This window comes from Pseudonaja textilis, chromosome 3, assembly GCF_049901715.1.
Source record: "Pseudonaja textilis isolate UNSWEBS1 chromosome 3, rPseTex1.2, whole genome shotgun sequence".
NCBI lineage: Eukaryota > Metazoa > Chordata > Lepidosauria > Squamata > Elapidae > Pseudonaja > Pseudonaja textilis.
Genome location: NC_141992.1, coordinates 97,002,930 through 97,015,728, shown reverse-complemented (window position 1 = coordinate 97,015,728; position 12,799 = coordinate 97,002,930). Strand labels below are relative to the sequence as shown.

At 36.3% G+C, this 12,799-nt stretch overlaps 1 protein-coding gene across 1 annotated transcript in view; it reads left to right on the top strand.

The window, feature by feature from the left end:
* CACNA1E (calcium voltage-gated channel subunit alpha1 E) overlaps nt 1-12,799 on the top strand; it is a 346,898-nt gene that overhangs the window by 220,933 nt on the left and 113,166 nt on the right. The window contains exons 10-14 of the mRNA XM_087930443.1: nt 3,141-3,194; nt 6,328-6,414; nt 6,811-7,020; nt 8,548-8,660; nt 9,853-9,965. Coding sequence (XP_087786569.1) covers nt 3,141-3,194; nt 6,328-6,414; nt 6,811-7,020; nt 8,548-8,660; nt 9,853-9,965 — 577 coding nt within the window. The remainder of the gene's footprint in view (nt 1-3,140; nt 3,195-6,327; nt 6,415-6,810; nt 7,021-8,547; nt 8,661-9,852; nt 9,966-12,799) is intronic.

Sequence of the window (12,799 nt, the reverse complement as noted above, 5' to 3'; positions counted from 1 at the left end):
TTATTTTTGTTTGTAATTATTCATACATAGATTAACTCTGTTAATCCCTTAATTCCAACAGTCAATTGTTTTTTCCAGATAATTGGAAAGGAGACAGATATATCTAATTGTGGCAGCCGGTCTGATTTTTCCATTTTTTTTAAAGTTGGAAAAGTACTTTTCAAGATAAACAAAATACCTGTTGATCTGAAGTGACATCCACTAATTTTATCTTACATATGTATTATATTCAGATACAGTTGGATTATCCTTATTTTTTTTATTTTTAGAGCAGACCTAGATTTTGCACAGAGGTATTCTTTCCTAATTAAATAGTCTTTCCAATGAACAATTTGTATTAGGAAAAGCAATTAAGAAAGATGCACTGATATGTCTGGATGTGTCAGGACTTTTTGGTATTTAAGGGAACTGGGGTTGGAGTCATTGATTCTGGTGGATCCACTGTTACCTCATCAAAATAGGGGAAATTCTATTCCATATTTGATGTTATTTACATTTACATTTATGTAAAGTTGCTTGGGAGAATCATATATGAGTTTGGAGAAACTCATGTATGATTGGAACATACACTGATGGTACTGAGCAGTTCTTTTCTTTTTCTGTGGGTTCAGGATTGGACCCCTCAAATGCCCTGCATATCTTCAGGTTATAAGAGATCGTCTCTATCCCATCCCATCAGGTCTGGCAGGAAAGGGCTACTTCAGGAACTGATTAGTAGAATATCATCAGTCAGGACCAGGGAAACAGTGCCTTTTCAGTATCTGCCTTCTGGAACACCATTCCCACCAAGAACTGATAAGCCCCAAACTTTCTGGCCTTTCATAAAGTTCTTAAGATCTGGCTTTTCTCTCAGCCTGTCGATCAAATGTATTTGTGGGTTGATGGGTTTATCCTCGGTAGCCATTTTATGTTTTATGTATTTTATTTAATTCCATTGTTTATTGCATTGATGTTCTTTTTGAATTAGCCATCCAGAATCACATATATGAAATGGGCACCCATATAAATCCAGGCAATGAATGAATGAATGAATGCAATTTGAAACTGGATATGGAAAATATATAATTGCTAAATCCAAAGATTTGGAATTTAGAATATCTGCTTGTTCTCAGTAAGATCGTACTTCCTATGAAAAAAGAAGTTTGTAATCTGGGACTCTATATGAATATGTCATGGCTGCTGGACTATTCCATCAACATGTCTGACTTAACTTTAATTTCATTAATATTTAGGAACACCCATCTTCCAAAAACAGCAAAGAAGAAGCAGGGTACAGAAGGATATTAGTAATAACACCCTCTAAAAATAAATTAATTAAAAATAAAGACAGATGGATACTTATTTATTTATTTTTATGCCAATTCTATTTTTTTATATACATAATTCAGGGCAGCAAACATACACTTTCCTCCTATTTTCTCCACAATCACAATCCTGTGCAGTGGGTTGGGCTAAGAGTGACTGGCCCAAAGTACCCCAACCCGCTTTCATATTTAAGGTGGGACTAGAACTCACAGTCTCCTCATTTCTAGGCTGATCTTAACCACTAAACCAAACTGGCACACATTTATACACAGGAAGATTCAGTGCCCTCAATCAGCATGAGTAAAACTCAATGTCTTGTAATAACAATTGCAATAGTGCAAAACTTGCTACATTCCTGGAGATTTTAATAGCAAAGTCAGCAAATATAAAGTAGATCTCCTTTAACATATTTTAAACTTCAATTTCAGATGAAATTTCATAGTGTATAGGAGTAATGAGTTTTACAAATCAATACAGCATGACGAAAGGGGCTTTATTATCTTACCTGGAAGAGAGTGGCACAAGTAGCAATTACACAAGGTTAGATTGTATTTTCTTTGCAGAGCAGCTGTTGAAGATAGTTTCAACATTACAGCTGGCCCTGAATTTGGTTGAACAGGTAGGGAATGGCATCTCTCAGGACAGCTCCATCGCTGCCATGTTGAAATATCTATATTAGCTACTGGTTGTTTTCCAAGCACAATTCAAAGTGTTCATTTCAGTACATTTAATATTGACTGCCAAATCTGATTATTCTATGGTGGAGGCCTATTTGTGGACAAACTCAGTGGTGGGCTGCTGGATGGTCGGCAGGGTTCAGGCAAACCCCTAGCTGTGATCTCTGGCTGGGCCCACCCAACCATCCTTCTGCTATGATTTCCCTAAATAACTAACTTTTCCCCCACCCAGGCTGCCCAGGTGAGTTCCACATCACCCTGCTGTACTCACCGGAGCTGCCTTAGTCTATTAGCTGCCTCTGTGAAGCTGTGTTTCAGCCCCAAAGCAGCATGTGTGAGCTCACGACCAGCAAAGCCCTTGTCAATGAAAGTGCAGCCTACCTCTGGACAAACTGCACCATCCTTATTATGATCCAAAATAATATTTCAGAGAATTATGCTGCCATTTTAATGTCTATAATTCTAAAGATGTTTATTTGTAACACAGAAAGTAATAACCAAATCTGATATTGGCAAAATAGCTGGTAATTGTTTTCTGTCAAGAACCAATTAGCCCATTAAATGATATTTTTCCAGTTGGATATTTCTTATTAGAGACATGTTTTGAACTGAGCAAAGGTATTTGACATTACATGTTTGTATCTACCGACTCATTGATTTACTTCCACATAAGTTGGTTTCATAAAAGTTTTCTTTACTTTGCTATCATAGTTATAAATCATACTATTGTTCAGGGGTGGAGAGGTTAATTTATTCCAAAACTGACTAATCTGTCCACCCCCCATCCCTGACACAAGCAAATAAACAAAAAAAAGTGAGCAGAGCAATCCCTTCCAATGAATGGTATTCTTATGTTATGTTCAGCCAGGCAAAAAAAAAAAAGCTGACACAAGATAATTTTAAGCAGACAATGAAAGAGAAAATATTAATACTTTATTATCGTGTCCCATTCCTCTTTCTATGTCTGAAAAAGATTAGGGTTAGAGTTAAGGTTCATTTTAAGCTTCTTTTGTGCTGCTTTATTTTCTTACCTCCTCCTTTTTATTAATCCTCTTTCCTCTATTTCCATGGACATGAGAACTGAGAACTGTTTGCTTCACTAAAATTCAAGAAAGCTAGACAACTGAATAACTAAATCAATTATAAATCTTTCTATAGAAGAAGTAATGCTGGCTGAAGAGAACAAAAATTCTGGCACATCAGCCTTAGAAGGTAAGAATCCTCCTCCTCTCTCAAAAAATAACTATTCTCTTCTCTCTAACTGATTCACAGTACAGTTTCTGTCACTGTCATATGTCAGTTAACTCCTTATGCACAGCCCAAGCATATTTGTCAGTAGAAGGTGGGGTGAAACTGCCTGCATGCCACACACCCAGGTTCTTCTACCTTTCTGTCTATTTATGGAGGCAGACAAAACTGGAGAAAGAAGGGAAATTGCAAGGGAGAAGCAGCAGGGCATGTATATGTGTCTCCTATGTGTTGTTTTTTTCTTTATGATTGTTTCCCGGTTGTTATTTGTTCAGGTAAGAACAAATGGTCTAGTTCTGGTCTAGTAGCCAGGAAGGCATCACAGGGCAGGTTTATCAAGTGATCCAGGTACTGGCATATCAAACATATACAGATATTTGGGTCAGTTCAACCTATTAACATGCAAGGGTAGCATGCGGTTTCCATATCAGATGATAACCCCATCTCTACTGCACCTAACATTGAAGACTCAACTAATGGTTTTGGTAATCTAATCTAATATCCATTTAAAAAGAAGAAAGAAAAACTATTACTTCTACAAAATAATTACAGGTAGTCCTTTTTTTAGTGATTGCCTCATTGAGCAACTATGCATAGTTTCAATCACGATGCTGATGAAAAAGGAACTTCGTGGCCAATCCTTGTTTTCTACAACCTTCACAAATCTGTAAATCTGAAAGATGGGTTAAAATCATAAACACAGTTGTGGTTTCATTTTGTAACTGCCGTGCATAGCAACCACGTTGCTGGTCTCAATTATGCTAGCTAAATGAGAACTACCTGAATAAGGAAAAGAAAAAAACCCCTGAATAAATACATAGAGAAAATAGTTATAGATATTTGTTTTCTTAAGTTTTCGCGGGTACTTACATGTATGGTATTCAGCTTTGTTCGGGTATTTTCCCACGTCATTATAGTTGTGCTTTTAAAGTTGTAGCAACATTTCGGCAGAATCTCATCTGCCATCATCAGGCTTCTGTATAGTGTTCGTCTGTGAGTCAGACTTTTACAGTTGTTTCAGTTTTAAATTTGGGACTAGCCTATCTGTGCCAGAATGGTTTTTTCTTCATCCTGATTGGTTGGGAGTCTTGGTCTGTGTTTATTGGTCTTGGAGTTTGCTGTGTTCTGCTTGATTAGTGTTTCTAATATCTTCTGTCTGTTTTGTGGCTTTTTTTGTGTGTGTTGATTGGCTGGCAACATTGTGTTCCTGTATTGGAGGCTTTTAGTGCAGCTTGGCTCTGAGTAAATGGACGGCTATCAGTACCCGCCTGGATGAACACAGAAATACAGTAAAAAAGCTGGAACACACTTCCTCACTAGTCCAACACATGAAAGCCACAGGTCATAGCATCAACTTCAATGGCACCAAAACCCTAGCCACTATAATAAAACCGAGCCACAGAATTATCAGAGAAGCCATAGAGATTGAAAAAAGACCTGAAAGCATGAATAGAAGAGATGATTCCACCAGACTGTCAATTATTTGGAAGCCTGCACTCACAAACAAAAAAATCTCCACACCACTAGCCAGGCAAACACCTGGGCACAAACAGATCCCCCCGATACCTCCAGCTCAAACACACCCCAGCCAGGCACCCAGATGAAACCTAGCTTCCTAACAAATGATAGCCATCCATTTACTCAGAGCCAAGCTGCACTAAAAGCCTCCAATACAGGAACACAATGTTGCCAGCCAATCAACACACAAAAAAAGCCACAAAACAGACAGAAGATATTAGAAACACCAATCAAGCAGAACACAGCAAACTCCAAGACCAATAAACACAGACCAAGACTCCTAACCATTCAGGATGAAGAAAAAACCATTCTGGCACAGCATAGGCTAGCCCCAAATTTACAACTGAAACAACTGTAAAAGTCTGACTCACAGACGAACACAATACAGAAGCCTGATAATGGCAGATGAGATTCTGCCAAAACATTGCTACAACTTTAAAAGCACAACTATAATGACGTGGGAAAATACCCGAACAAAGCTGAATACCGTACAAAGCATAGATACTGTATACAATGATGACTTTGTTTTTTAAGAGCGAATTAATACATGTCCATACAGGATCTTATTGATTGGTTTTTCCATTATTTTTATAAGGAGTCCATTGAAAGGCTGAAAGTGAGCCCATATGAATCCAGTATTTCAGTAAGAAGTAGACATTTTTTTCCAACAAAACAAAACATCTTCTTAGCAACACTCCAAGTTCAATAAATCTAACACTTTTTTTAGACAAATGTATTTCAAGTTTTCAGTATATAGTTCAGTATCTTTAAGCCATATTTCTCTTTGCAAAATGTTATTACTAATACTTTGGATATCAGACCATGCAGAGTAATTGTAGAATAAACCCAAATTATAAACATCATCTTGGCTTTAGTTTATCTATAGTTGATGTCAGCCATAACAAATATACAAACACACACACACATATACCTATCCCCTGCCCTGATCATTATGCTCTCCAGATTATGGCTTGGCAATAAATCACAGATCTCTGAATACTTCATTATTTTGTTCCATTCCTCAGCTAGATTTTAGAAGATTCAGATAAGGGTCAGCTAGATTAGAAATTGTACTGGGACATGGATAATGTTGTCTCAGTGAACAGTGATAACAGGGTTTTACAGCCTTGGGGCCATATCTTCCACCTCCTCCCCTTCCAAGTGAATGGATACATGGTACAACACTTCATGGTTTTGGAACTAAGCAATTCTTGTATGCTTACATAACATTCATCTCTGCCCTGGGAACAACTGGTTCTTAGTTTAACTCTCATAGTGATTTAGAAATTATATCTAAAGCAAAATGTCCAACTTTAATTTTATGGAATATATAACAAAAAATTCATGCACTAAAATAACAAAAGTGTGTGGAGTTAAGTGATAAGTATTATATCATAAGGCAATACATAGTGTATATACCAAATGAAATGCCTCCTATTGTTGGCTCTCATTATTATAATTGTACCTCCAGGAATAATTCAGTTTCTGCTCAGTTATTATGAAAGTTAGGAACTGCCCACTGTTACTACATAATGTACTGGTAATATTTACTGGTGTGCTTTTTCTTCTCCTTTTTTAGTACTTAGGAGAGCAACTATTAAAAGGAACCGGACAGAAGCTATGAATCGTGATTCTAGTGATGAGCGGGTGGATATCTCATCTGTGGGTAAGATGAAGCTAACAATATATGTCCTTTGGCCAGTTAAGGTACCTCATTCTACTACAATATAATGCTTGTCCCAAATCTTAAAACAGCCATATTCAAATAGAAGTGAAGAAACAGATCAGACCTACAGTAAGTAAAGTGGACAACTATATATTTGCTATACTACAGCTGCTGTACAGTCAATTGGAGATGCTGCTCCTGTACTTTTTTCCATTGTTTCTCCCTTTGACATTTTGTGGATAGAAGATAGGAAGAAAAACTTTCAAAGTGGTAAGGAAAAGCCTCATGACGGAAGAGACAATGGCAGAATAACCATAAGCTTTTTAATAATTAAAGCCCATAGTGCATTCTAATAGCTCTCAGCACTTCTTATCTCTCTTCTTCATTCCATTGTAGGAACCCCACTTGCTCGATCCAGCATCAAAAGTGCAAAATTGGATGGGGCCTCATACTTCCGACACAAGGAACGCCTCCTGCGGATCTCTGTTCGTCACATGGTGAAATCCCAGGTGTTCTATTGGCTTGTTCTGAGCATAGTGGCCCTCAACACTGCTTGTGTGGCTATTGTCCACCACAAACAGCCTGCATGGCTTACACACCTGCTAAGTAAGTGATGGAGTTCTGTCTTGTTCATGTAACATTCTTGCAACCAATTTGAAGCAGAGAACAAGAAACACTAGCCTAGAACCAATTGCATTATAAGTAAAAGTGTCTCACCTCCATGTAGAAACTGAGCATTCCCAATTTGAATTTTGGTGATTGTGGAGCTTAAGAATATTATGACAGAAGTCCATAATTATATTCAGAATTATATTCCATTGAGGAAATGTTCTCATGAGGAAATGTATGAAAACAACAATAAATCTCCTTCTTACCTCCATAATTAAGCTAGGACAAATCCTCAGTTGCATTTACTGGAGAGGAGGGTATTGAAATTTTTCAATGCATTAACCAAAAAAAAGTGCAATCCAAAAAGTAGTTATATGAAAATATCTACTTTTTCCTGAATATTGTAATGTAATTCACAATTTGTTAATCTTTGCAGAATGGATATATTAGAAGAAAGTGAAAAGGAAAATGCATATATTAGGAAAACATATAGAATACATTCCCATTTTCAAACAGACCAGTTTTTAGAATTGTAAATTGAAATAATAATGTTTTGGTTATTACTGACCTCATTCCTTTTTACTCTTACTTAACAAAAAAGACAACCTGCATTATTTTGTTGACAGTGTCACAAACTGAATTTGGTAATGGCATCATGGGTGCTTATAAACAAAAGTTCATAGGCCACAATTGCATCCCAAATAAATAATAGCCGGAAAAACAACAGGTCTAGAAACAATAGCAAGTCAGAAGAACAAAATTGAGAAATTATTGATAAACTTTTGCAAAAAGCGTAATCTGGAGAAGAATGTTTGACTCTTGAGTTCTGAATACCACAACTGCTAACCACTAAATTTCCTACAGCAGGTCTTTACTTACTACATGAAAAGGCTTCCAAAATATTTTTGGGACATTACATATTACTGCTGGTATGTGAAATAAGAGGCAAAAGAAGTAACTTGCTTCATATCAATTTTGCTAAAGTAAATTAAAGTAAATCAAAAAAAATCACATCATTAGATGTTCAGAAAGAAGAATGCTTGAAGGATGGTTAGAGCAGAGATGGACTAACTTCTAACTTCTTTGGATACATTACCATTTATTTTTATTGCAGACATCTGTGTTTAATGGTATTGAGAGGCTGACTCAGATAAAATCTCTTAAATATCTGATTTGATCATATAAAAACACAACTTACTTTGTAAGAATACCAGCATGCAAAAGCTCATCAGCAGAAATTGAGCAATGATCCACTAATGTGCCTTCTAATTTATTCTTGGAAGTTAGATGGAGAAGCAATTTTTATCATGTTCCCCACATTTTTATAAGCTGCAGTCATATAGACTCTTTTTAGCTCCCAGGATGATTGTAACTAGTTTTCTGACCTATGATGTTTGATTGGGTAGAAACATTTGACAATGTCAGCCTGATATTTGAGGGTATATCGATCGTTTTTATAAATTCTTTCAAAAATAAATGAGACAGAGAACTGGAACTAACCTACTTGGATGGCTTTCTTTTCAGACTATGCAGAGTTTATATTTCTGGGGCTGTTCCTACTAGAGATGTCTTTGAAAATGTACGGAATGGGACCACGTCTTTATTTCCATTCTTCTTTCAACTGTTTTGACTGCGGGGTAAGCAGGGCAAATGATAATGAAGGAAATAAGTTAGTTGGAGGAAATGCACTGATGTGAATAGACCCTTATAAATGAACAGGGAAGAGAATGTCATGCCAAAGATGAGCAAAGGAAAGTTGGTCCAGAGGAAAGTTTTACAGTAATTTGATTAAACTGATGGTTATGTGACAATCCCTCTATATAGTCTATGTATGTCAGGTGTTTCTTCAAACTTACTTTTTAATTGGCTATCAAAGTAAGAAGTGGATTTCTGGGAAAATGACAGTGCTACAGGTAAAAGAATAGTGGGGGGATAGTCTTATAGAGCCAGGAATACCATGGATGGATGGATGATGGAAGCAATGCTTTTGTTCACTGGTAATTTCCACCAGTGCAACTGAAAATAGAGTAGATAAAGAAAAACAGTGCATAGTGAGAAAAGAAAATAGAAAAAAGAAGAAAAAGAAAAAAAAGAGGATTATAAGGAAGTGGCTTCTGACCTTATTGACAGTGGTTATAAATGAATTTATATTTCATCTTTTCTCTTTAAGGTTGTATCATTGTTTCCCGCTTTACATACATTATCCTTTCAAATCACCAAACTCATCAGTTGTGCAAATAGTAATCTTGCAGCAATTTTCATATGTAAAAATAGCAAAACCATTGTTTCTTAAACATTTCTTTCTTATCCTGACTCTTAATGGAATACCTACATCCAGTCCTAATTGGTTAAAAATAATTTCTCACTACAATTCTGTAAGGTGGAAGATTCCAGTATAAGTTATTTGGCATTGCTAGCAAGCCACCTCTTTTAGGATTCTTTGAAAAAAGTTCTGATTACTTAATTGCCATAAAACTAGCCAGTGTGTTGTTTCTATTAGGGTTTAGTAATTCAGTACTTTGCATTGTTTTCAGGTGATGGATTTTGTACAATTTAGAACACAAAGTAGCTCTAAAAAGAATGAAATAAAATACATAGCATGTTCATTGTTGCTATTGCTTAGTTTCATTGCATAGTGCAAATATATGTTTTGATCTTGTGTGTGCAAGAGAGCACAAATATGTGAAGCACCTTTTGAGAAGGGGAATTGTTCATACTGGTTGAAAGAGACTATTGGGATTATAGTTAAATATAGTATGCTCAGAGGGCTGCAATTTGGAGACCACTGTACTATTTCAGAACTTCTTCTGCATGTGTTTTTTCTCTTAGGTTACAGTGGGGAGCATCTTTGAAGTAGTTTGGGCTATTTTTAGACCTGGGACCTCTTTTGGGATTAGTGTCTTGCGAGCCCTACGACTTCTACGGATCTTTAAAGTCACAAAGTGAGATTTATTCTACCTGGTTTTTTTTCAGTGTTTTCCTCTGTCCTTTTTCTCTGCATTTTTGATTGTTTGATTGACAGCTAATAACTTTCCCCCTTTCCTTTGTCATCCTTAATGTTAATAATTTTGGGCTATCTACCTATAAAAAGCTAAGCAAAAATTTAGAATGTTAAAATTGATCTAATAATAACACATAATTCTCCTTAATAAACACATACACACTCATGCTCATAAATTTTCCTTGGAACTTAGTGGAAGTTCCAGAAGACTGGAAACAGCCAGCGTGGTTCCAATATTTAAGAAATAGAACAAGTAGACTTGGGAAACTATAGACCAATCAGCTTGACATCAATATGTGGGAAAATCCTACAAAAAAATTATTAAGCAATGGATGTTTGAGCATTTAGAAATAAATAGGGTAATTATCAGAATCCCAGTATGGATTTCTTAAAAACAGGTCACGCCACACAAATCTTATTGCTTTCTTTGATGACACTAGATTAGTTGACCAAAAGAACGCTGGTATATTTAGTCTTTGGGAATTGATAAGGCAGACCATAATCTCCTTCTTGATAAAGTGGAAAAATGTGAGCTGGATGTTCACACTATAAGATGGACTCACTATTTGGCTGAACAACTATATTTTATTTATTTATTTTTATTTATTTATTTTATTTATCTTGATTTGTCAATCGCTTACAAGATAATAGATATAAGTATATACATAGTTATGAATACATGAAATGGGTACATATAAGAAAAATAAAAGAAACAATAGGACAGGGATGGTAGGCACATTGGTGTGCTTATGCACGCCCCCTACAGACCTCTTAGGAAAGGGGTGAGGTCAATAGTAGACAGTCTAAGGTTAAAGTTTTTGGGGTTTGGGGAAGAAAGCACAGAGTCAGGTAGAGTATTCCAGACATTGACCACTCTGTTGCTGAAGTCGTATTTCCTGCAATCAAGTTTGGGGCGGTTAACCTTGAGTTTGTATCTATTGTGTGCTCCTGTGTTGTTATGGTTGAAGCTGAAGTATTCATTGACAGGTAGGACATTGCAATGTATGATTTTATATACCATACTTAGATCAGACCGAAGATGGCATAATTCAAGGTTTTCTAGGTCTAGAATTTCAAGTCCGGTGGCATAAGGTATTCTACAATGAGTAGAGGAGTGGAGAACTCTTCTTGTGAAATATTTCTAAACTTTCTCAACTGTGCTAATATCAGATATGTAATGTGGGTTCCAGACTGATGAGCTGTATTCAAGTATTGGTGTAGCAAATGTTTTGTATGCTCTAGTTAGTAGTGTGATATTACCAGAGAAAAAGCTACGTAGGATTAGGTTAACAACTCTTAATGCATTTTTGGCTGTGTAATTACAGTGGGCTCTAGCACTTAGATCATTAGAGATGAGTATTCCAAGATCCTTTACAGAGCTTGGATCATCAACAAGGTCTTGACTATTGTCGTGATTATTATTTTTTTGCCAATATGTAAGACAGAGCATTTATTTGTTGAGATTTGAAGTTGCCATTTGTTTGACCATTCTGATACATAGTCAAGATCTTTTTGAAGGGTAGCAGTATTGTCTGTGGTATTAAACAGCTTTACATCATCAGCGAAGAGAACGCAGTTGCTCTTAATATTATCACAGAGGTCATTTATGTAGAGTATGAAGAGAGTTGGTCCTAGAACACTGCCTTGGGGGACACCACTATTGACAGGTACAGAATTTGATAGGACACTCCCAATTTTGACTATTTGTTGTCTGTTTGTCAGGAATGCTTCCATCCAGTTATGCAGTTGTCCAGAGATACCATAAGATTTTAGTTTTAGGAGTAGTTTGTCATGTACCACTGAATCAAAGGCTTTACAGAAGTCTATGTAGATTGCGTCTATTGTTTTGCCCTGATCGAGTTGTGTAGTCCATATGTTTTTGCAGTGTAAGAGTTGCAGATTACAGGATAGTTTTTTTCTGAAACCAAATTGTTTATTAGAGAGTAGGTTGTTTGTCTCTAAGTGGAGGATAATGGATTGGGTAATCATTGATTCCATGACTTTGCAGGTGATGCAGCATAAAGAGATTGGTCTGTAATTTTCAACTAGGCTGGGGTCTCCCTTTTTGAAGATGGGGATGACCGTGGCTTGTGACCATAGTTTTGGCAAGGAGCTGGTCCTGAAAGATTTTTCAAAGATTATGCTTAGAGGTTCTGCTATGGCAGTGGATAGCTTTTTTAAGAAGTAGGCACATATTCTGTCCCGTCCAATAGATAGAGATGTTTTTAGATTGCATGGTGCTTTTTCAACATTGTCTTCTGTAAATAATCTATATGTATTAGATCATTGTAGTTGTCTGTGGTTCGACTAGAAAATACTGGGCATGATCAATTGCTGTTTACAAATACTGAGCCAAAGAATGTGTTAAAGAGATTGGCTTTAATGGTGTTGTCGTTGCAGTCTTTACCATTAGGTCCTATCAGGGGTGGGATGGACCTTGAGTCTTTTAGTTTTTTGTTTACAAAATTGTAAAAAGCGTGGGTGGAACTGATGCATAGAAGGTTTTCCTCTTGTTTAATGTGATAATTGGTGCATTCAGTCTTTATCTGGTGGCATAAATTTTTGTATCGGCTTTTGAAATTGGCAACATGGCCAGATTTGTTTTTCCGCCAGTGATCTCTTTTTGTATTGAAGTTTCCTTATTGTTATGGGTAATCTGTTTTTTTGTTTGTTTGTTTTGGGAGTTGTTGGGTACATATAGTTTGATGACTCTTGACCTCAAGTAAAAATATGTTGTAATGGTCTTCAACAGTATTGCATCCAGTGAATAGAGAT